This window comes from Somniosus microcephalus, unplaced genomic scaffold (assembly GCF_052327205.1).
Source record: "Somniosus microcephalus isolate GS21.2 unplaced genomic scaffold, FLI_Smic_1.0 unresolved_chr1, whole genome shotgun sequence".
In the NCBI taxonomy this organism is placed as follows: domain Eukaryota; kingdom Metazoa; phylum Chordata; class Chondrichthyes; order Squaliformes; family Somniosidae; genus Somniosus; species Somniosus microcephalus.
The window spans coordinates 160,292,003-160,316,831 of NW_028225179.1; the positions used below are offsets into that span (position 1 = coordinate 160,292,003).

The following is a 24,829-nucleotide window of genomic DNA, read 5'->3' on the forward strand; positions in this document are numbered from 1 at the left end:
CCTTCCAGCCTCTCGACCTCTCTCTCCTCCTCTAAGACGCTCCTTAGAACCTACCTCTTTGACCAAGCTTTTGGCCACCTGTCCTAATATTACCTCATGTGACTCGGTGTCAAATTTTGTTTCAGATTTATGGTGATTGGCAGAAGAACCAGAGGCGACATGAGGAAATACATTTTTTGAAGAGCCAGCTGTTGTGATCTGGAATGTAATGCTAGCGCTGCTCTGAACCGCTTTGGGACGTTTTACTAAGTTAAAGGCGCAATATAAATGCAAGTTGTTGTTGTTGAAGAGTGATCTCAGACTGGGAACCGGGGTGGCTCCGCCCACAGAAACACGACCCCAGCAGTTTGAATCAGGAAGTGCTGAAACTGATCATGGCTTCCAGACACGAGGCGGAGAGTTTCACAGAGGATTTAAATTGTCCCATTTGTCTGGATTTCTTCACCGATCCGGTAATACTGGAGTGTGGCCACAACTTCTGCCGCTCCTGTATCTCACAGTATTGGGAAAAGAAGGAGACAATCTCCTGCCCGGAATGTAGAGCGGAGTTTCCGGAAATAAACCTCAGAGTCAGTCGGGCATTAGCGAATCTGGCCGAGAAAGCTCGAAAATTAAACCTGAATCCGAAAGAGAAGGAAAGTAAACTTCACTGTGAGGAACATCAGGAAGAACTGAAGCTGTTTTGTGAAACTGACAAGAAATTGATCTGTGTGATTTGTAGAGATGCGCGGGAACACAGAGAGCACCGCTTCATGCCCATTAAAGAAGCTGTTGGAATCTACAAGGTAAAAGGGAGCAGATTTGATAACCGGATTATTTCATCACATTTTCATGGTCTAATACTTTTATTCTGTGATTTTCTCTCCCAATCCCAGGATCAGCTGAAATCTTCCTTAGATTCTCTCACAGGGAAGAAATTGGCGGCTCTAGACACGGAATTAAAACAGAAACAGCAGATTTCCGCAGTTAGGGTAAGGTCTCCCTGTGCTGATTTTCTGGGATCTCGGTTAGTTTTGTTCCCTTTATCGCGGTACATTAATTATGTTTCATATTTCATTTGGTAGCAACAGTCGAGCTGTCTGCAGACTCGCATCACATCCGAGTTCGCTAAAATGCACCAGCTTCTCAGTGAGAAAGAGCAGCGTTTAATCAGAGATCTCAGGGAACAAGAGGGGAAGATTCTACAGAAAATGGAGAAAAACCTCCGAGAAATTCAAGAGAATTTAAATTCTATTCAGGAGAAACTCTCAAAGTTGCAGAAACAGATGGAGCCAAAAGACGGGCTGACATTTCTGAAGGTGAGGATATTGCGGGTCAGTTCAGTGAAACTTCACACAGTCACAAAATAACCGATGATAACTGAAATAAATGCAGCATTTGCTGAATAACTCGTTACTGATTTAAATCGATTGTTTTGTCTATTCCGGGTCGGTTCTGTTGTTGTCACTGAACTACCCGGCCCTCACACTGTCCGCAGATTCCCGGGAATGCCTGCGACCTCCCTGGAATGGGATGTCCTGATCTTGATATTTTGCTTGTAATTATTTCTGTGTTGCGCAAGTTTAATATTTTCGTGGAACTGAGATTGCAATCCAGTTCCAGTTCCATGTTGTGAGTGTGTGGGTGTGTCTGGTGCAGTGGATGTTGTTAAGTCTGTGTGTTATATTGAGAATTACTACACAGACCACAAGAGTAAATTTTAACAGGTCTTTACTAGTCGAAGGTCAGGGCGGAACGGTTACATACACTACAATCCTCCCTTTTTAGTTTAACCGTATATATTCCCCATTAAACATAACATCATAACATATATACACAACTTCATGTAAAAACAGTTCACAGATTCAGTCTCTGAGGAGGCGCCTCCTGCGCTTCCTGACTCGGTCCGGATAACGCCTCGGTGGTGTAGTAGTTCTCGGTGGTGTAGTAGGTTCTCGTTGCTGAGGTGACTCATCTAATAGTCCTTCACTGGACTTAACAGCTTGAACTTTCGTAACTTCAGAACCAGCATTGCTGACTTCTAAAGGCTCGAGTACCTTGGGAAGTTTTTCTACTTCCAGACTGATTTGGCTCAGTTCGGAGGGACCACGTGCGTGACCAGGTAGGGGTGATAATGGTTCAGATGAGTCATCATCTTCTGCTTCTTCTCTATTGTCTTCTATTTCCTCCATCACTTCAGCTTTTGCCTCTGCCACCAATTCCCTGAGTGGCTTATTACTGCTGACACTGCTCACAAAAGGGTGCGCTTTCTTCTTAGCTTTCAACTGATCGATGAATTTGACATATTCCCTTTCTTGCTCAGCTTTGATTCGTTTGGCCTCATCACGCAGACGGTTTGTGTGTTCCTGCTCCATTTTCTCAATCAGCTGCTTCTGCTGTCTTCCCAGATTCTCCAACTCTGTGTCAAAGAACTTTTTCTTTGCATTCATCTCTTGCTCAAAACGGCGAATCATTTGTTCTAATTGCTGTTGTAGTTTGAAATTGAGTTGAGTTCGAGCCCGGTGTTCCTCAGAAATGTGCATGTCTGTAGACTGGACAGACTCAGAATTCTCTGTCAAACTATGTTGTTGTTGTTCAGTGGAATTCTGTTCTGATACTTTGTTCTCTCCTGAAGCATTTATGCACTCCTTCGTTTTTCCATCATTAGTCTGCAAGTCCATTTTAGACTTGTCTTTTGCACATGGGCTGGTCTTACCATCATCAGTTCCAGAGTCTGAGCTGATTGTCTTCACCGAGTTCTCACTCTCTGCTTTGTCACTGTTACTGCTGCATATGCCCTCATCCAATATTCTGGACAATCGTGCAGGTTTGACATCTTTGTTTTTTCCGGAATCTACCGTTATTGCTTTTAGGGAGTGCCAGTCCATATTTATTTTCCTGATCCACTCCCGTCCCAGAAGTGGTGGACCTCCCTCAGGTAGTACATATATGTCCATTCCTTGGTGTTCTTTGCCCTTGTGTACCACCTTGACTTTTATCTTTCCGATGGGGTATACTTTTTGCCCCGTGTATGCCTGCAATACTATCTCCGTATCCCGTAGGGGAATATGTGTGAATAACCTTTTGTAATCTTGCTTATTCATGACCGTCAACGCCAATCCGGTGTCCAATTCCATCTTCACTTGGACTCCTGCTATCTGCAGTGTGACCCGGATAGTTTGTAGGTCAGCTTCCTTACTCATATTGTGAATTCTCAGACTACCCAGTTCCTTGCTGTTGGAGTCTGAATCCGAATTCTGTTCATCCGAACTCTTCTCAGCCACCTTATGTACCTTCCTGCACTTTTCCTGCGGTGACTTTTTGTTGCTGGTCTTCTTTCCTGACCGGCACACTTTAGCTATGTGACCAAGCTTGCCACATTTTCTACATTCCTGGTTTTTAAACCAGCATTGGTTCTGATCGTGTGTTGTCTTTCCACAACGATAACATTTCGTTGTACCCAAAGCCATTTGATCTACGGAGTACCGCTGCCTTCAGCTGCATTTCCGCAGTGCCTCTCGCTGCGGCTTCGTGCGATGCTGCAATAGTGACAGCCTTATCAAGTGTAAGATCATTCTCTTCAAGCAGCCGCTTTTGTGTTCCTTCTTTCGACAATCCACACACAAATTTGTCTCTCAGTGCCTCTGTCAGTCTTTCCCCAAACTGACAGTATTTCGCTAGCTTACGCAGTTCAATTAAATACTCCGCGTTGCTTTTCTCTTTCAGTTGCGTTCTCGCATAAAATTTAAATCGTTCCGCTAACATCAGCGGTGTGGGGTTCAAATGATTCTTCAGGACAGCAACAATATTAGCGAAAGTCTGATCCGCCAGTTTAGCTGGTGATAGAAGATGCTTCAATAGCCCGTATGTCTTCGCACCCATTGAGTTTAGTAAGGTTAGTGCTTTATCTTCATCTGATATTTTATTTGCCTTACAATATATCTCTATGCGTTCTACATACGTGGCCCAATCTTCAACATCGGGATCGAAATCGTTGATGTTACCACGCTTAGGCATCCTCGCAATCTTCTTGAGAAACAAAAAGAAATTTTTCTTTTATTTTTTTTTTCAAAATGGCGGTTTCCCGCGCTTGTCGTCTTCCCCCGCCTACGAAAATGGCGGCTTCCCGCGTTTGCCTTTCTCCCCCGCTGGCTGTAATGGCGATTGCCGTATTGCTGCGTTCGCCCTCCCCAGCGGTTCTCGAATCGTGCCTCCCAGCCCCTCTTGCAGTCCGGTCCTTCCCCCCCCCGGCTGCGGCTGAGTTCTCTGCGTTTTTTTTTATTTTCTCCCGCGCCTTACGCTGTCCCGGTCGCTGCGCCTCGCGGCCTCGGTAGCTGCCCGGCCTTTTTCACCGGTCGCGGTCGAGCTCTCTCTCGACGCTGTTGCGTCTCCCAGCCCGCTTGCAGCCCGGTCTTTCGCACCGGCTGCGTTTGCATTCACCGCGGCTCCCGTGCCTTACGCTGCCCCAGTCTCAGCGCCTCTGGCCCCGACTTCTGTCCGGCTCTTTTCCCCGGCCATGGTCGAGTTCTCCGCCCTTATATCCTCCGTTTTTCCCTCCCCTACTTCACAGTCAACGTGGCCGACTTGCTGCTCGTCGCTGATCGGCTTACCCACCACCGTGATAGAAGGGATGATCACTGCCTGTTGCTGATGGAAGGCTTCGTGTCAGAATTCTTCCTTTGCTCTGCAGACCCGAGTCGTCTTCTCAGCAGAATGATGAGGGCGGATGCCTCTTCTCGACGCCCGTTAAACTGCCTTGGATGTATCTCTGCCGCAGGGTAAGATCGTACTCGTCGCCACTGTTAAGTCTGTGTGTTATATTGAGAATTACTACACAGACCACAAGAGTAAATTTTAACAGGTCTTTACTAGTCGAAGGTCAGGGCGGAACGGTTACATACACTACAGATGTGAGAGTCAGTGTGTCTGTGAGTGACACTGATGTTGAGTTCCAGTATCTGACACACAAATCAGGCTTTTCAACTACAGGTAGACTATCCTTTATCCGAACTCCCGAAAACCTCAAAAAACCGAAAGTTTTTTTGTTCGGCGTAAGTCGTGCGCACGACGCCGCCCCCCGCCGACCCCCCCGCCGACGCCGACCCCCACCCCCGACAAATTTCCCAGTCTTATAAAATACCTTCTGAAATCCGAAATTTTCCGAAAACCGAAACACGGCTGGTCCCGAGGTTTTCGGATAAAGGATAGTCTACCTGTACTGACAATCATAGAATCCCACAGCACAAAAGGCCCATTGTGCCTGTGCCGGCTCTTTGAAAGAGCTGTGCAATTAGACCCACTCCCCCTGCTCTTTCCCCATAGCCCTGCATTTTTTCCTATTCAAGTATATTTCCAATGCCTTTTTATAAATAGTTCTTCTATCTACTTCCTGTCAGTCAGTGCATTCCAGATCATCACAAGTCATTGTCAAGAAATCCCCACCCTCTTTTTTTGCTAATTATCTCAGCGATTTGTGAATGTGATCCCCCCGGTCCCTCTCTTCTGGCACCACATTTAAAATTGTACCATTTAGTTTATTTTGCCTCTCCTCATTCTTCCTTCCAAAATGCATCACTTCACACTTCACTGTGTTAAATTCTACCTGCCCTGTGTCTGCTCATTTCACCAGCCTGTCTGTGTCCTCCTGAAGTCTTTTACTATCCTCCTCACTGTTTGTGTTTTATTTATTTCAGGAGGAAGCTTGTCGGAAGAGGAGGTAGGACATGTTCTTTACTGAAACTCTGCACAGTTTGGTAAAATAACTCAGAAAAGTGTTAAATGTTGAGTTATAACATCAACTGTTCAATATTTACAGTATTAGTGATGAAGGCCAAGTACTGTCAGTAGCAGATGGCGCCCTGTCTATCAGAAAGTTCAACGGCCCTTTACAGTACACAGCGTGGAGAGAAATGATAGACGACATTAACCCCGGTAAAACTCTTATATTCCTTTTCCTGATTTATAAATCCAGCTGAGAAGAGACTGAACGGCTCCCGGACCCCAGATTAAATGATCACTGATGTCCGTGTCCAGTCTGGAAGTCAGGAGTCTTTGCTCAGGATAAGGGAGGGCTTGGGGTGATCTTACTGAATTATTCAAGATCCTAAACCGCAGAGAGAAGATAAACATCCACAGGTTTAACACAGTCACAGAGTCTACAACAAAGTAGGGATGTCTCAAACTGAGAAAAGGGAGGGTGAAAAGGCAGTTTGGATTGAGCGAGGCTGGGTTTTTGAGTGACCCCATTGATCGGGCAGGCAGTGAGTCAGTGAGCCCACTGCTCGCTCCATGAAATTGGTCAGAGGCCAAATCCATTCTCAGGGTTGGGCTTCTGTACAATGTTGTTGGCGAGTTGCCCATGGATTTGGAGCATGGGAAGGTGCTCGGTGATCCTTGAGGAGGGAGACGGGAGACAGGAAATCCGCCGACTCCTCCCTGGAGGCAAGTGAGCAGAAGCTGTTTAAAGGTGGGCGGAGTGGGTTGGGACGGTGGGTGCGGTTACAGGAAAATACGCTGGGCGGCTGGAAAACCAAGGATCGACCAGCAGCAGGCAGAATAATTCATGCACCTCCTGACCACAGAGAAACTATTACGACAGACGGAAAAAAAGAGTGTGTTTTGATATCGCGCCTTTCACGACCTCGGGACGTCCCAAAGCGCTTTACAGCCAATGAAGAGTTTTTAAAGTGTAGTCACTGTTGTAATGTAGGAAACGCCACAACCAATTTGTGCATAGCAAGCTCCCACAAACAGCAATGTGATAATGACCAGATGACCTGTTTTGGTGATGTTGGTTGAGGTACAAATATTGCCCAGGACACCGGAGCGAACGAACTCCTTGCGCTGGATTCCTATTTTCCGGCTGCGACACCATATCCCGGCGGGCATTGGTGGGAACCAGGTGGGAAGCGCTGCGTGTGATTATTGTCTCATTACTGCTCCGTTTACGCTTTAAATCCGGGCGATAGTGAGACGTAAATCACTCCCAAATACTTTATGCGGAGGGTATGGAAAGTAAGGGAGGCAGAGTTGTCTGAGGGTATCAGCAGCTTCAAGAGAGAGTTTGATGAGAAGCTGGCAAAAAACTGTAAACCCAAATAGGACTGAGCTGCCTGGGCTTGGAGAGTGGAATTGTGAGGGCTGAGGAGAGGGGAGGTCTAATTTGGACACCCTGCCCTATTGGACACCCTGCCCTATATCACAGCAGAAAATACACTTCAAAAGTAATACATTGTGTGAAGTGCTTTGAGACATTTGTCAGGAACATTAGAAATGTCAGTTTCTCCTTCAGATGTAATTGCAGTGTATTTATTTCCAACGCATCCCTTATGCTGGACTCTGTCTTACCTGTGAAATATTTTACTCACAACAGTACTTTCCTTGTGGCCTTTGAAAACAGCTGCTTAAACCCGAGTTTAGAACCACGCTAGAAAGTCATCGCATCACCTTTGAAAGCAGCTTCACACAGTGACACTAATCCCATCATCACTCACTTCCACCTAGACTCTCACCCACTTTCTCTGATCTGCTTTGAGTTATTCACAGTTCTTACTTCAGTTCTTAAATTCTCATCAATATATGTTCTGATATTTTATACCAATATTCCTACTGGATAAAACATCAACATTCGGTTCAATGTTTGGTATTTTTATTTTTATTCTCTCGCTGCATTATTCTCTTTGGTTACTTGCACCATGGATATGTAAAATAATCAGAAGCCAGGCTGCCTGTCTTACTGGGATTGTATTCTCTGCTGGACCCACCTCCTGCTCCATTGACCCCATTCCCACTAAACTGCTGCCCACCCAACTTCTCTTCCTGGTTTCATGCTAGCTCACATTGTAAATGGTTCCCACTCCTCACGTCCTATCCAGCTCCTTTCCAAATCCAATGTCATCACACCCTTCCTCAAAATTACCCACCCTCTATCCCTCTGTCCGTGCACTTGATCTCCAACCTTACTTTCTTCTACAAAGTCCTTGACTGTGTGATCATTTCTGAAATCCCCGGCCATTTTGCCACAACTGCATGTTTGAACCACACTAACCAGATTTTCATCCCTGTCTTCATAGCCCCAAAGTGGCCCCAATAAAGGTCACAAATGACATGCTCTGTGACAGTGAGTATAGCGCATTTTCCCTCCTCATCCTCCTGGAGCTCTCTGCAAACATTGACCATTCTCCTCCAATGTATCTCCTCAATTGTCCTACTCAGTGGGACTGCCTTTACTTGGTTCACATTTACCGATTTGATCGTAGCCAGAGTATCTCCAGCAATGGTTTCTCTTCCCGCCCCCGCATGGCACCCCAGGAGATTCTCCAGTATTTATTCTTGGTCTTCTCCTCTCACTGATCTACATGTTGCCACTTGTCAACCTCATCCACAGAAACAGGCTCAGTTTCCAGATGTACACCGATGGTACCCAGCTCTACCTCTCCACCACCTCTTGACCCCTCCACCGCCAGTGTGTTGTCCAACAGATTATCTGGAATCCAGTTATGGAGGAGCCAGAATTTTTTTTAGTTAAACATTGTGAAGATTTAAGCCATCAGTTTGGAAATTGTCAACAAGTCTACATCCTGGCCACCAACTCCACCCCCTCCTTGGCCACTGTCTCAGGCTCAACCAGACCCTTGCTGTTCTATTCAATCTGGAATTGCACTGCTGATTGTGATCAATCTAAGAGTGTCTGGGACTTTGTCTCCAGTACATGGTGTCTCCTGTCTCTCCCATTTCCTCTGCTGAGCTTTTTAATTTAGTTTCCCTCGGTTGTTTTTGGTTCTCTCTTCCTTTCTGCAATAGCTTCCCTTGTAGGAATTGACGAATTCCTACGAATAACTGAGATCGACACAGGAGAACAATCAAACAGGTCTTTACTCAACGGAGATGCCACGAGGACTCCTAGGACAGTCACGTGGTTTGCGACGTGACGTCATCGCGTTTGCCCGCGTTTTCCCACGCTCTTAAAGGGGCCACGCCCCGTACATGCAAACTATATACAAAACACAGTAATGCCGAACACAATGGTACAGGTTTGGGCTGGTGTTAGAACATCGTTAAAGAGAATTATATACAGTTAGCCAGAGTCATTCAGTGGTTCTGCCACATGCGCCCCCCCCCCCCACAGAATTCGCTTTAACGGACAAAGTCAAACGGTGAGGGGGTCTGATGAGCCTGTCAGAACGACTCCTGTACTCTCGAGGCGGAGGCTGCTGGGCGGCTGGCGGTCTGGCGGACGGTCGCACTTGGTCTGCCGTAACGACGATGGGTGGCCGACCCCGTCTCAGCGGTTGTGCTGTCTCGACGGGGCGATCGAGGTCCAAATGTGCCGGCTTTAAGCGGTCGACCGAAATGTGGTCCGATTTACCACCGACATCTACCGTGAAGGTTTTGTCCCCTGCTTCCAACACGCGGAAAGGACCGGTATACGGGGCCTTGAGCGGATCCCTATGTGCGTCATGGTGAATAAATACGTACTCAGCCTTGTGAAGCTCCGTGGGCACGTGTGACCTCTGCAGCCCGTGGTGCAAAGTGGACACCAGTGCGAAACATCTGGCCGCCTCTTGGTGACTAGCAAGTTGGGCAGACGTGGACCATGGCTCCGTCGATGTTGGTAGGAAGTCCCCTGGAACTCGCAGCGGCTGACCATACACGAGTTCCGCCGATGAAGAGTGAAGGTCTTCTTTGGGGGCCGTGCGAAGGCCCAACAGGACCCACGGTAGCTTGTCTGCCCATCCAGTGTCCTGGAGGCTGGCCCTCAGGGCGGCTTTCATTGAGCGGTGGAAATGTTCGCAGAGGCCATTCGCCTGTGGGTGGTAGGCTGTGGTGCGGTGTAATTTGACACCGAGTCCTTGGACCACTGCATTCCAGAGTTCGGAGGAAAATTGCGGTCCCCTGTCTGACGAAATGTCTGCGGGCACTCCGAAACGGGCGATCCAGGAGGAAATGAACGCCCTGGCCACGTCCGCCGAAGTCGTGGACGACAGGGGGACCGCCTCCGGCCATCTGGTGGTGCGGTCAACTATGGTCAGGATGTGTGAAAAACCATGGGAGGGTGGGAGTGGTCCTACCAGGTCCACGTTGACATGGTCAAAACGGCGCTCCGGAACTGTGAAGGTGGCCAACGGAGCTTTGATGTGGCGCTGTACCTTGGCCTTTTGGCAGACCACGCAGGTGTTGGCCCAGTCGCGGACATCCTTATGCATGCCATGCCATACAAATTTCGCCGACATCAGTTTCTGAGAGGCCTTCATTCTTGGGTGTGACAACCCATGTATGGCGTCAAACACCTTGCGGCGCCAGACGACCGGCACAACAGGGCGAGGATCCTGTACGGAGACGTCACACAACAGCGTGGTACCTGCCGAATGGAACTTGACGTCAGCCAACTGGAGGCCAGTGATGTCCGTTCTGTAAGCTTGGACTTCCGGGTCTGAGGCTTGGTCCGCTGCCATGAGGGCGTAGTCGATGCCCAAATGAACCGTATTGATGATCGCGCGGGAGAGGCAGTCTGCCACCAGGTTGTCCTTACCGGCCACGTGCCGTATATCCGTGGTGAATTCGGATGTGTAGGTCAGTTGATGCTGCTGTCGGGCTGACCACGGTTCGGCGGTCTTGGACATTGCAAAGGTGAGCGGCTTATGGTCCACAAAGGCGGTGAAAGGACGTCCTTCCAGAAGAAACCGAAAATGGTGGATGGCCAGAAAAAGGGCGAGCAACTCCCGGTCGAACGTGCTATATGCTCTCCTGTTCTGCCGCAGTTGACGGCTGAAGAATGCCAACGGCTGCCACGTCCCGTTCACCCACTGCTGTTGCAGGGCACCGACTGCGTAATCCGTGGCGTCGGTGGTGAGGGCGATGGTGGCTCCTGGCAGCGGGTGCGCCAGCATAGTCGCACTGGCTAAGGCGCTTTTGGTGTCGGCGAACGCTCGGGCCATGTCATCCGTCCAGTCTACCGGGTTCTTGCCAGTCTTGCCCTTGAGGGCCTCGTACAGGGGCTGCATGAGCAGTGCCGCCATAGGCATGAAACGGTGGTAAAAGTTTACCATGCCTAGGAATTCCTGCAGGGCCTTAATGTTCTGCGGGCGTGGAAAGGATGTCACCGCCTCTACCTTCGAAGATAAAGGAACCGCTCCCTCTGAGGTGATGCGATGCCCCAGGAAATCAATTTGGTGCAGGCCAAACTGACACTTGGCCGGGTTGATAATCAGGCCGTGTTGGCTGAGGCATCGAAAAAGGGTGCGTAGGTGACAGGTATGTTCTTCCTTAGTAGGACTGGCAATTAGAATGTCATCTAGGTAGACGAAGAGGAACTTGAGGTCCCGCAGCACGGAGTCCATCAGGCGTTGGAAAGCCTGGGCAGCGTTCTTTAACCCAAACAGCATTCGTAAGAACTCGAAGAGGCCAAATGGGGTGATGACTGCGGTCTTCTGGACGTCTTCTGGATGAACTGGGACCTGGTGGTAGCCCCGGACGAGGTCGACTTTAGAGAACATGGTGTTCCCTGCCAAATGGGCAGAGGGGGATCGGGTACCGATCAGGAGTGGTGGCGTCGATAGTTGCCGCATGGCCACCATCCGCCGCCAGGCTTCGGGACGATATGGAGGGGTGAAGACCAGGGACTATCCGACCGGCGAATAATCCCTAACCGTTCCATGGTTGCGAACTCCGCCTTTGCAACCGCCAGCTTGCCAGGTTCCAGGCGCCGGGCTCGCGCGTAGACCGGGGGGCCGTTGGTGGTGATGTGGTGTTTCACACCATGTTTCGTGGCGGTGGAGGAGAACATGGGTCTTGTCAGGTCGGGGAATTCGCCGAGCAGGCGAGCGAACTCATCAGGAGTCGGGAACGCACAGGAGACGGTGCGTGACGTAGTGTTACTGCGGTAACACGGAAGAGAATTAAAAGTTGCTACGTTGATCAGCCGCTGGTTCCTAACGTCAACCAGGAGGCTGTTGGCGCACAGGGAATCCGCGCCGAGGAGGGGCTGGGAAACTTTGGCCATAACAAACTCCCAGTGAAAACGTTGCCCCCCGAGGCACAACTCCACTCGCCGTCTGCCGAAGGTCCGAATTGTTCCGCCATTGGCTGCTTCAAGGGCGGGGCCGTGATTCGCCGTCTGCACATCGAGGGGGGATGCGGGCAAAATACTGCACTGTGCTCCGGTGTCACACAGAAAACGACGACCGGAGAGAGTATCGGTGATGAATAGCAATTTTCCCACGTTGCCGATCGCCATCGCGGCCGCGGGGTGCCCGTTAGTCCCGTTCCTCGGTGGTTGCAGTGTCCGTTGATGTTGGCTTTGTTTTTGGGTAAAACTGCAGGGAGGGCGGCAACGCTTCGCCTTCGCGCCGAACTGCGCGTGGTAGAAACACAGCCCAGCAGGCTGACGAGCTGGGGTGGCGTCTGCGGGGGATGGGTGCCTCGTGGCTGCGCAGTGCTGCCGAGTTAGAGTGAAAATTTTGTCAGCCTCCGCCGCGAGTGTTGCGCAGTCTTCAGTTTCAGATCTGACCAGGGCAGCTTGTACCTGTTCAGGCAGTTGGCTGAGGAAAATCTCGCGGAATGGGAAACATTCCCGTTCTGAGCACAGGAGTGTGAGCATTTGGCTCATCAACTCTGAAGGCTTGGAGTCCCCGAGCCCGGGCATAGCGAGTAATCGACAGGCGCGCTCCGATTTTGTGAGCCCGAAAACCTGCAGCAGCCGCGCTTTGAGGGTTTCATACTTGCACTCCGTTGGGGGTTTTTTCGAGGAGGCTGACGATCCGAGAGGCGGTAGAGCTGTCGAGTACGGAGACCACGTAAAGATACTTGGTCTGATCCGCATCGATGTTCCTCAGGGCGAACTGGGCCTCGACCTGAATAAACCACGAGGGCGCTTGCTGCTCCCAGAACTGCGGTAGCTTTAGCGAAACGGCGTTTGCTTCCATGCTGTGCTCTTTTGTGAAAACGTTCACAAAAACGGGGTCACCAATGTAGGAATTGACGAAATCCTACGAATAACTGAGATCGACACAGGAGAACAATCAAACAGGTCTTTACTCAACGGAGATGCCACGAGGACTCCTAGGACAGTCACGTGGTTTGCGACGTGACATCATCGCATTTGCCCGCGTTTTCCCGCGCTCTTAAAGGGGCCACGCCCCGTACATGCAAACTCTATATACAAAACACAGTAATGCCTAACACAATGGTACAGGTTTAGGCTGGTGTTAGAACCTCGTTAAAGAGAATTATATACAGTTAGCCAGAGTCATTCAGTGGTTCTGCCTCACCCTCCTCATTGTTTTCTCTTTCCCTTTTTCCTTCTCTTCTCTATTCTCCTGCTGTCGGTACTTTCCCCCTCTCCACACATCGACAGCGCTGATTAGTGGTGAGTGGGTCACGCCTCCAGAGAGAGATTGCGGGTAAAATTAGTCTGGGTGGTAACACAGAATGGGCGATAGTAAATCAGTGGCCCGTTTTACATTGTGCCCAATATTAATTCCCATTGAAGTTAATGGAAACGAATATTGAGGGAGCGCGATACGAGCTGCTGATTGACTGTCACCTAAAACAGTCCAAGACCAATTTCACCCACTGTGTCTCCAGGACACATTAGAGCTTCTGTCACTGATGGACTCTGCAGGCACTGAGAATAGCGGGAGACTGGGGCTGCAGAGTTCCTCACAGTGGCTCAAGATCAGAGCAGGATGGCAGAGACGAAAGAAAGCTCCAATAAGCACAACTAACTCCCCTCCTCTTCCGTCTTCCCTCCCTCCCCCCTCCCCCTCTTTCCCTCCCTCCGCCCCTCTCTCACCCACCCCCTCACTCTCTCTCCCCATCTCTCTCTCCCTCCACATTCCCCTATCTCCCCACCCCTTCTCTCTCCCCTCCCCCTCCCTCTACCCAACCCTCCCCCTCTCTCCGTCCATCTTCCTCTCTCTCCCCACCCCTCTCTATCTCCCCCTCTCCCCACACCCTCCCTCTCTCTCCCTCCCTCCCCTCCCCCTCTCCCCACACCCTCCCTCTCTCCCTCCCTCCCCTCCCCCCTCTCCCCACACCCTCCCTCTCTCCCTCCCGCCCCTCCCCCTCTCCCCACACCCTCCCTCTCTCCCCACCCCTCTCTCCCTCCCTCCCCTCCCTCTCTCCCCACACCCTCCCTCTCTCCCTCCCTCCCCCCTCTCTCTCTCCCCACCCCTCTCTCTCCCTCCCCCTCTCTCCCCACACCCTCCCCCTCTCTCCCCACATCCTCCCTCTCACCCCCCTCCCCTCCCTCTCACCCCCCTCCCCTCCCTCTCACCCCCCTCCCCTCCCTCTCACCCCCTCCCCTCCCTCTCACCCCCCTCCCCTCCCTCTCACCCCCCTCCCCTCCCTCTCACCCCCTCCCCTCCCTCTCACCCCCTCCCCTCCCTCTCACCCCCTCCCCTCCCTCTCACCCCCTCCCCTCCCTCTCACCCCCTCCCCTCCCTCTCACCCCCTCCCCTCTCTCTCACCCCCCTCCCCTCCCTCTCACCCCCCTCCCCTCCCTCTCACCCCCTCCCCTCCCCCTCTCCCCCCTCCCTCTCTCCCCCCTCCCTCTCTCCCCCCCCTCCCCTCCCTCGTTCCCCCCTCCCCTCCCTCGTTCCCCCCTCCCCTCCCTCGTTCCCCCCTCCCCTCCCTCTCTCCCCCCCCTCCCCTCCCTCTCTCCTCCCCTCCCCTCCCTCTCTCCTCCCCTCCCCTCCCTCTCTCCCCCCCTCCCCTCCCTCTCTCCCCCCCTCCCCTCCCTCTCTCCCCCCTCCCCTCCCTCTCTCCCCCCCTCCCCTCCCTCTCTCCTTCCCCCCCCCCTCCCCTCCCTCCTGTTGTGTATGTACCTTTAAGAGAATAACTGGCCTCAGACTGCAGTACCGGTAGTGACCACCCCTGTATAAACGGCGCTAGAGAGCCTCTGTTTAGTTTTGTTATGGACTTCCATCAGTAAAGATCTGTTTGTTTTCACTCCTGCTAGTCCGTGTCTCAATCATTCACGGACTTAACACTGGCGACGAGTAAGAAACGAACTTACCTGCAACTCAGCAGCAGCTCCGACGACGTTGTTGAAGTTCGGAGCCAGAAGAAAAGAAAAAAAGAGGCCATTGAAACTCGGGAAACGGGCGTCGACCGTCAATCATCGATTTCAAAACTTGCAGGAGAGACTGTCCAGAGCCAGGCTGGGTTCCTCGGTCCGTGGTTTCCCAGCTAATCGGGCTGGTGGCAGGTAGTGCTCTGATCCTTCCTGGGCTGCGGCGGGCTGAAGCTCGATCGGGTGGCTTTTCAACGGGGCCGGGCAGCGAGTCGGGAAGCAAAGAGAGAGAGAGCGGGTGGAGCACACAGGGCGCGGCCAGTGCTTCGAAGCTGGGCAGCGTTCGGACCTCAGAAGAGGGAGGGAAGTGTCCCAGAGGGTCCGCTCCACGACGGGAAGATAATAAAAGAAAAAGAATTAATATTTAACGCGCAGGAAACCGTGGAAAGCAGCGCTAACAACAGCGGGGAAGAAGACAAAGCGCGGGAGGTGCCATTTTGTTAAATCGGGGAAGAAGGCAAAGCGCGGGAGGCGCCATTTTAGATTTGCAAGATGCCGAAGACTGGCTGTATCACTGCTTTTGATAACACATTAGAGGACTGGACCACGTATGTGGAAAGAGTCGAGGTATATTTCGAGGCAAACGAAATAGCGGAGGGGAAAAAGGCATCGATATTGCTAAACTTAATGGGCGCTAGAACGTACGGCCTATTGCGGGATCTGATTACTCCAGCCAAACCGAAGGCGAAGAGTTTTAACGAAATTGTTGCTGTCCTACAGGAACACTTAAACCCTGCACCGCTGTTGATAGCAGAAAGATTTAAATTCCACAGGAGAACTCAGCACAAAGATGAGAGCAATGCTGAGTATCTTACGGAACTACGCAAGCTATCAAAGCACTGCCAGTTCGGAGCAGGACTGGCAGATACCCTACGGGACAAATTTGTCTGTGGACTCCTGAGTGAAGGAACACAGAAGAAGTTACTCTCAGAAAAAGAGCTGACGCTAGATAAGGCTTTCAGCGTGGCAGTATCGTATGAAGCGGCAGCCAGGGGAGCTGCAGAAATTCAACAAAAACCACAGGAATACGGCACCCACGAAATGACACGGGGATTTGCAAAATGTTATCGCTGCAGCAGAACTAACCATGACCAGAAGGACTGCTGGTCCAAAGACAAAATATGCAGACAATGCGGGAAGATTGGACACATTGCACGAGTTTGTAGGTCTGGGAAGAAGACCAGCGACAACAAAAAGGCTACTAAGGAACCGTACAAGAAAGTACAAAAGATGACCGACAGTAGTTCCAAAGACCAGATGAGCGATAGTGAATCCGGAAACAGGAGACTAAGCTGTCTCAAACTTCACAATGTAATCGCAAAAGAGGATCACCGAACCATTTGGGTCACACTCACGATAGCAGGGTCCCAAGTTAAAATGGAATTGGATACAGGATCAGCGCTAACCATCATGAATCGACGAGACTACGAGCGGCTATTTTCACACATACCCTTGAGAGAGACAGCCATCGTCTTGACGACGTATACGGGGCAAAAAGTATACCCCAGAGGAAAAATAAGGGTGCCTGTCGAATACAATGGCAAGAAAATACGGAAATTGTATCTCTACATACTGCCAAATGGTGGACCACCGTTATTGGGACGGGAATGGATCAGGAAGATAAACTTAGATTGGCATTCCATTCATGCAATGACGGTGGACGGTAAAAAAGATGAAGACGTCACTCCTGGACGATTGTCAACAATCTTAGCTAACGCCAAAGAGGTATTTCAACAAGAACTGGGCACGCTTAAAGGCATAACCGCCTCGATAAAAATAGAAGAGAATGCAGTTCCCAAGTTTTTCAAAGCGAGACCGGTACCATATGCAATTCGCCCAGCCGTCGAGGCAGAGCTGGAGAATCTGGAGAAGGCGGGCGTGTTGTCTAAGGTCGACTGGAGCGAGTGGTCGACACCCATCGTTCCTGTCATGAAGAAAACGTTAAGCAATAAGTCCGGAGAGCCAAGGAAGATTCGCATCTGTGGGGATTTCAAGGTGACGGTGAACCCTGTCCTTCGCACAGTACAATATCTTCTTCCAAGGATAGAAGACATCTTCGCCTCGCTGTCTGGAGGGAAGCGTTTTACAAAAATTGACCTAGCACAAGCATATTTGCAGATGGAGGTTGAAGACTCCTCTAGGAAGTATCTCACGATAAACACTCTCAAATGTCTTTACCAGTATCATCGATTGGTATTCGGAGTAGCATCAGCTCCGGCGATATGGCAAAGAGCGATGGAACAAGTCCTGCAAGGGATTCCGGGGACTCAGTGTTACTTGGACGACATCCTTGTTACAGGTGAAGATGACAGTGAACACCTTAACAACCTAGAACAGGTGCTCACTAGACTACGGGAACATGGGCTGCGAGCCAACCGCCCCAAGTGCGAATTTTTTAGAAACAGATATCGTATTGTGGCCACGTGATTGATGAAGAGGGGTTACATAAGTCCCCTGACAAAATTGAAGCGGTTGTTAAGGCCCCAGCGCCTGAAAATGTGTCGCAACTGAGGTCATTCCTCGGGTTGGTGAATTACTATCATAAGTTTTTGTCGACAATTCTGCACCCACTGAACGCCCTGCTACGAACGGGGGTAGCATGGAAATGGAGCGATGATTGTAAGCGTGCTTTTCAGAAGAGTAAGGACTTAATCACTTCAAAGGAAGTATTGGCTCACTACAACCCAGCACTGCCAATCAGGCTGGCGTGTGATGCGTCTCCCTACGGCATTGGGGCGGTACTGTCACATAAATTCCTTGATGGTTTGGAGAGGCCGATAGCTTTTGCGTCACGCTCGTTAACTTCTGCCGAGCGTAACTACGCCCAGATTGACAGAGAGGCCCTCAGCCGAGTGTGGGGGGTGAAGAAGTTCAATCACTATCTGCACAGTCAAAAATTTACTCTACTAACCGATCATCAACCTCTTGTCTCCATTTTCAACCCTCAGAAAGGCATACCGATAATGACAGCACAACGGCTGCAGAGATGGTCCCTTTTCCTAGGGGCACACCAATATGACATCGAGTACAAAGGAACTAAACAGCATGGAAATGCTGATGGATTGTCACGTCTACCGTTGCCGATGGTGGAAGAAGAAGACCTTGCAGTGGATCCAATGGAGTTATTCCACTCGACCATAGTCGAATGTCTCCCTGTGACGAATGCAAACATAGAAAAGGAAACACGGAATGACCCGACACTATCACGGGTCTATGATTTAACGGTGAAGGGATGGCCAGCACATGGCGAACCACTGCTGCCAGCATTCTCGCCGAGAAGAGAACAGCTGTCAGTGTGCAGAGGAACCTTGATGTGTGGATCCAGAGTAGTAATTCCAGCTAAGTTGACGGATAGAGTGCTCAATGAGCTTCGTGAGGGTCATCTGGGTGGGGTAAAAATGAAGAGCTTAGCCAGAGCGTTTGTGTGGTGGCCGGGAATCGATAGAGAAATCGAAGAGATGACCAAGAGCTGTGCAGGATGCCAGAAGGTCCAAAACGCCCCACCACAAGCTCCTCTGCATCCATGGGAGTGGCCCTCATCTCCATGGCAAAGGGTGCACATTGATTTTGCTGGTCTCTTCATGGACTCGATGTTTTTAATTGCGGTGGATGCACATTCAAAGTGGCCAGAGGTAATAAAAATGTCCTCAACCACCACGGAAAAACTATCACAGTTTTACGAACCATATTCGCCAGGAATGGGCTGCCTGAACAGATTTGCTCTGACAATGGACCACAGTTTGTGTCTGAAGAGTTCCGGAGGTTCTTAAAGAACAATGGTGTTAAGCATTACACATCTGCCCCATATCATCCAGCCACTAATGGATTGGCCGAGAGGTTTGTCCAAACATTCAAGAAGGCTATCAAGGCAATGTGTAATGAAGATATACCCCTACAACACAAGGTGGACAACTTTTTGTTTGCCTACCGGAATGCGACACATGCGGTTACCAACCAAACTCCAGCCATGATGTTTTTCAATCGAAGACTACGATGCCGCTTGGATTTGGTTAAGCCAAACATCCGAAGAGATGTGGAGAACAGGCAGTTTCAGAATATGAATGAAAGGCCGACCAGGAGTTTTAAGATAGGTCAACCAGTTTTGGCCCGGGACTACCGCACTGAGAAATGGCAACCAGGAACGATTTGTACACGACAAGGACCTCTCATGTATACCGTGGACGTTGGGGAGAGCATTGTAAGATGCCATGCTGACCAGATTCTAGTCACTGGAAAACGTCAACTCCACACCACGATCTGATACACCTGGTGATGAAATCGACGTTCCAATTGCAGCTACCGCAGAACCGGTAATATTGGAAGCAGATGAACCAAACAACGACATTGATTCCGACTCAACATTGCCAGAAGAACCTGATACCCCAAAGAGGCGTTATCCAGACAGAATCAGGAAGCCTCCTCAAAGACTGAACTTATAATTGCTTAAACTTAACCAATGTATCTAGCAACAGTAATTGTGATTGTAATTCGTTATCATTAGTTGTTAAATGAATGTTATGTACTGTTTATCTAAAAGGGGAGGAATTGTTGTGTATATACCTTTAAGAGAATAACTGGTCTCAGACTGCAGTACCGGCAGTGACCACCCCTGTATAAAAGGCGCTAGAGAGCCTCTGTTGTTTAGTTTCGTTATTGCCTTCCACCAGTAAAGATCTGTTTGTTTTCACTCCTGCTAGTCCGTGTCTCAATCATTCACGGACTTAACACCTCCCCCTCTCTCTCTCCCCACACCCTCCCTCTCTCCCTCCCTCCCCCCCTCTCTCCCTCCCCCTCTCTCTCCCCACACCCTCCCTCTCTCCCTCCCCCTCTCTCCCCACACCCTCCCTCTCTCCCTCCCTCCACCCCTCTCTCCCCACCCCTCTCTCTCTCCCTCCCCCTCTCTCCCCACACCCTCCCTCTCTCCCCACACCCTCCCTCTCTCCCTCCCTCCCCTCCCTCGCTCCCCACACCCTCCCTCCCTCTCTCCCTCCCTCTCTCCCCACCCCTCTCTCTCCCTCCCCCTCTCTCCCCACACCCTCCCTCTCTCCCCACACCCTCCCTCCCTCCCTCTCTCCCCACCCCTCCCTCTCTCCCCACCCCTCCCTCTCTCCCTCCCCCTCTCTCCCCACACCCTCCCTCTCTCCCTCCCCATCCCCTATTTCTCCCCCCCACCCTGCCTCCCGTTCTCTCTCCCCTCCCACTCCCTCTCTCTCCCTCCCCCTCTTTCTCGCCACACCCTTCCCCTCTCTCTCTCTCCCTCCCCCTCCCCTTCTCTCTTCCCTCCACCTCCCGTTCCCTCTCCCCTTGCCCTCTCTCTTCCCTCCCTCTCCCGCTTTCTCTCACCTCCCATTCTCCCTTTCTTCCCATCCCTCCCGCTCTCTCACTCCCCCCTCCCCCGCCTCTCTCTTGCCTCCCCCTCCCACTCTCTCCTCCCTCCCTTTTCCGCTCTCTCTCCCCTCCCATTCTCTCTTTCCTCCCCGTCCCACTCTTTCCTCCCCCTCCACCTCGCCCTCTCTCTTCCCTCAACTTGCCGCCCTCTCTCTCCCTCCCCATCGCCCTCTTTCTTCCCTCCCCCTCTCTGTCCTCTCTTCCCTCCCCCTCCTGCTCTCTCCCCTCACTCCTCCCCCCTCTCTCTCACCTCCTCATACCAAACTCTCCCATCCCCATCTCTCTCTCCCCTGCAGCTCTCGTTCCCCTCCTGTTCTCTCTCCCCTCTCCCTCCCATTCTCTCTCCCCTCCCCCTCCCCTCCCAATCTCTAGCCCCTCCCCTCCCCTAGCTCTCACTACCCTCCCCCTCCCTCCCCCCCACCCCATCCCCTCCCCCCCACCCCCATCCCCTCCCCCCTCACCCCCCATCCCCTCCCCCCTCTCTCTCTCTCTCCAAGTGTCAGCTCTCAGTGGGTAGCACACTCTCCTCTGAGTCAGAAGGTTGTGGGTTCAAGTCCCACTCCATGGACTTAAGCACAGACAGCTAGGCTGACACTCCCAGTGCAGTACTGAGGGAGTGCTGCACTGTCGGAGGTGACGTATTTCGCGGATGAGCAGAGGAGTTATCCTCGGTGCCCTGGACAAAATTTATCCCTCAATCAACATAACAAAAAAACAGATGATCTGGTCAATATCACATTGCTGTTTGTGGGAGCTTGCTGTGCGCAAATTGGCTGCTGCGTTTCCCAAATTACAACAGTGACTCCACTTCAAAAGTACTTCATTGGCTGTAGAGCGCTTTGATGCGTCCTGGTCGCCGTGAATGGCGCTATATAAATGCAAGTCTTTCTTTCTCCTCCCCCACTCTCCCCTCCCCCTCCTCCCTCTCTCCACTCCCACTCTCCTCTCTTCCCCCCTCCCGCTTCCTCTCTCTCCCCTCACCCTGCCGTTCTCTCTCCTCTCTCCTGACCCCTTCCGCTCTCTCCACTCCCCCTCCCTCCTCCCCCTCCCGCTCTTTCCAGTGGTTCTCGGGTTTTTATCTCCGGGCGCAGAGTCGGGAAACAACGTAAATCGACCCCCCGGGTGTAAACCCTGGAGTGACAGCAGATTCCATGAATATAACCCAGAGCCCGAGTGGGCACTTTAAAAGGAGTTTGAATAAATCACAGCAAGAAACTAAATCACTGTGTTATTTTAACTTTCCCCCAGCTCCAGCCTCTCTGACTCTGGATCCGAACACAGCGAATCCCCGGCTCATCCTGTCTGAGGACCGGACCAGTGTGAGACTCGGAGACAAATGGCAGCCGCTCCCTGACACCCCGGAGAGGTTTGCTCGCTGGCCCTGTGTCCTGGGATCGGAGGGATTCACATCAGGGAGACGCTACTGGGAGGTGGAGGTGGGGAACAAGACTGAGTGGTTTGTGGGAGTGGCCCGAGAGTCTGCCGAGAGGAAAGGGAGAATCAGACTGAGACCTGAGAGCGGATACTGGATTGTGTGGCTGTTTCCCGGAAGTGTCTATGTTTCCCTCACCTCCCTCACCTCCCCCTCACTGACCCCCCTCACCCCGAGTGTGAAGCCCCGGAAGATCGGGGTGTACCTGGACTATGAGGGCGGACAGGTGTCATTTTACAATGCGGACAACATGTCCCATCTCCACACTACCACCCACACTTTCACTGAGAGAATCTTTCCCATCTTCTGTCCGGGATGGCATGAAGTCAGGGAAAACTCCGCCCCGCTGACAATCTGCGGGGTTAAAGGCCACTAACAGGTCCATTAAAAATTGCCAGGCTTTTCAGGAGTGAAATTAGGAAACGCTTCTACACACAAAGGGTAGTAGAAGTTTGGAACTCTTTTCCACAAACAGCAATTGCTGCTGGGTCAATTGTTAATTTTAATCCTGAGATTGATAGATTTTTGTTAACCAAAGGTATTAAGCGATATGGGCCAAAGACAGGTGTCTGGAGTTAGGTCACAGATCAGCCATGATCTCATTGAATGGTGGAACAGGCTCGAGGGGCTGAATGGCCTCTTCCTGTTCCTATCCTGAACTAATGGGGCTGATTTTAAGAGCCCCCGCCTGGTGTAACCGGAGTGAGAGTCGCCTGGAAATGGCACTAAAGTTTACACTGGAGCTTCAGCCATCGCCACCTTGGGTAGGGTCCTGAGATGGGCAGCGGGAACGCCCACCTCTTTCAGGGGGAAATGACGTCATTCACAAACCGGGGACCCGTGAAGTACAGAGGACCCGGATTGTAATTTTCAGATACAAATGGGCGGAGTGTGGGCGCGTTGAGCGACCGAACCAGCTGTTCTTCAAACACCCGCTGGAGGCCGCTCGGAAATCAGACAAAGTTTCTTTTCATTTTTTGACAGATCTCTCTCTCGCTCCTAAAATCTACAGATTAAAAAAATATATATTTCTGACGTCATTTAACCATTACTTTCTGATTTACTTCATTTTGTTCACAAATATTTTCAACCTCCCTCGTGTTCCGCCCCCTTCAAGTACGTTTCTTATTCTTTTTTCATAGAAGTGCGAACATTCCATGTTGAAAGTTCCTTCTGTATTTTTTATTTGTTCCTGGGATGTGGGGGTCGCTGGCAAGGCCAGCATTTACTGCCCATCCCTAATTGTCCTGAAGGTGTTGCTGAGCCGCCTTCTTCAAACGCTGCAGTCTGTGTGGTGAAGGTTCTCCCAGTGTTGTTAGGGAGGGAGTTCCAGGATTTTGACTCAGCAACAATGAAGGAACGGCCGATATATTTCCAAGTCAGGATGGTGGGTAACCTGGAGAGGTGGTGGTGTTCCCATGCGCCTGCTGCCCTTGTCCTTCTAGGCGGTAGAGATCGCGGGTTTGGGAGGTGCTGTTGAAGAGGCCTTGGCGAGTTGCTGCAGTGCATCTTGTAGATGGTACACACTGCAGTCACGGTGCACCAGTGGTGGAGGGAGTGAATGTTTAAGGTGGTGGATGGGGTGTCAATCAAGCGGGCTGCTTTGTGCTGGATGGTGTCGAGCTTCTTGAGTGTTGCTGGAGCTGCACTCATCCAGGCAAGTGGAGATTATTCCATCACACTCCTGACTTGTGCCTTGTAGGTGGTGGAAAGGCTTTGGGGAGTCAGGTGGTGATCGAAAATGATTTCACCAAATCAGTTGTGAATATCCTTGTGCATTATTTTTTCAGTTTTAAGCCATGAAACAAGCCACTGTGACCGGTTAATGATTTAGATCAGTGTTTCTTACTAATGAAATGAATAAATTGGTTGATTCTCAAATAGTTGTGATTATTATTTCATTGTTACATTATATAATTCATGAATCAGACATTACATACTTCCATTTCATTTATTTTCTTATATTAAGTCAGTATGAATAATATTTACATTCTTGTACTCTTGTCTGGTATTGTTAAGATGAGCACAATTATTGGGGATTTTACAGGTTAAGTAAGAAAACAGGAAAGGCCCTCGGTACCAGGGCTGAGAATGTCCATTACAGGTCTCCACACTCTATACTGGGTGGGTCCTTTAAATGCTCCCAGAGACAGGCTGCCTTCCGCTATGTTTGGCTGATAGTCGTCTTCACTAATAATGTAAATATCAAATATTTAACAGCAGAAAATAAAAGCTCTTCAATATGCTACTTTATAATAGGCTTATATTTGCTGGAGTTTAGAAGAATGAGAGGGGATCTCATGGAAACTTATAAAATTCTAACAGGACTAGACAGACTAGATGCAGGAAGGATGTTCCCGATGGCAGGGGGGAGTCCAGAACCAGGGGTCACTGTCTAAGGATAAGGGGTACGCCATTTAGGACTGAGATGAGGAGGAATTTCTTCACCCAGAGAGTGGTGAACCTGTGGAATTCTCTGCCACACAGGCTAGTTGAGGCCAATTCATTAAATATATTCAAGAATGTAGAAAGTCACACAACACCATTTGTCCTTAGACCTTACATTTGTCCACCCCAGTCCAACTCCGGCATCTCCACACCATATATTCAAGAAGGAGTTGGATATATTTCTTGAGGCTAAAGGGATCAAGGGATATGGGGAGAAAGCCGGGACAGGGTACTGAATTTGGATGATCAGCCATGATCTCATTAAATGGCAGAGCGGGTTCGAGGGGCCTACTCCTGCTCCTATCTTCTATGTTTCTATAATGTTCAGTTATTTTTGGAGAGCGTGTCGTACCTCTGCTCCTCGGGCGTACTCTCCTGAAATAGAGAGAAACACAAATGTCAGCAGACTGCTGGCAGAGCTCAAACAGACTAAACAAGGCTCGACCTTGCAGCATGGTGGCATAGTGGTTAGCACTGTTGCCTCACAGCGCCAGAGACCCGGGTTCGAA

At 50.7% G+C, this 24,829-nt stretch overlaps 1 protein-coding gene across 1 annotated transcript; it reads left to right on the top strand.

Annotated features, from left to right (window-relative positions):
- Positions 1-288: 288 nt before the first annotated feature.
- LOC147096393 (zinc-binding protein A33-like) lies at positions 289-23,755 on the top strand. Its single transcript, XM_085975176.1, has 6 exons — positions 289-785; positions 876-971; positions 1,065-1,298; positions 5,673-5,695; positions 5,795-5,910; positions 21,689-23,755. The coding sequence occupies exons 1-6, from the start codon at positions 375-377 to the stop codon at positions 22,246-22,248; spliced, it is 1,440 nt and encodes a 479-aa protein (XP_085831302.1). The 5' UTR covers positions 289-374; the 3' UTR covers positions 22,249-23,755.
- Positions 23,756-24,829: the final 1,074 nt, after the last annotated feature.

Coding starts and splice junctions, on each gene's coding strand:
- LOC147096393 (XM_085975176.1), top strand. CDS start 375: ATGGCTTCCAGACACGAGGCGGAGAGTTTCACAGAGGATTTAAATTGT. Junction 5,696..5,794: donor GAAGCTTGTCGGAAGAGGAG/GTAGGACATGTT, acceptor CAATATTTACAG/TATTAGTGATGAAGGCCAAG. Junction 5,911..21,688: donor GATAGACGACATTAACCCCG/GTAAAACTCTTA, acceptor ACTTTCCCCCAG/CTCCAGCCTCTCTGACTCTG.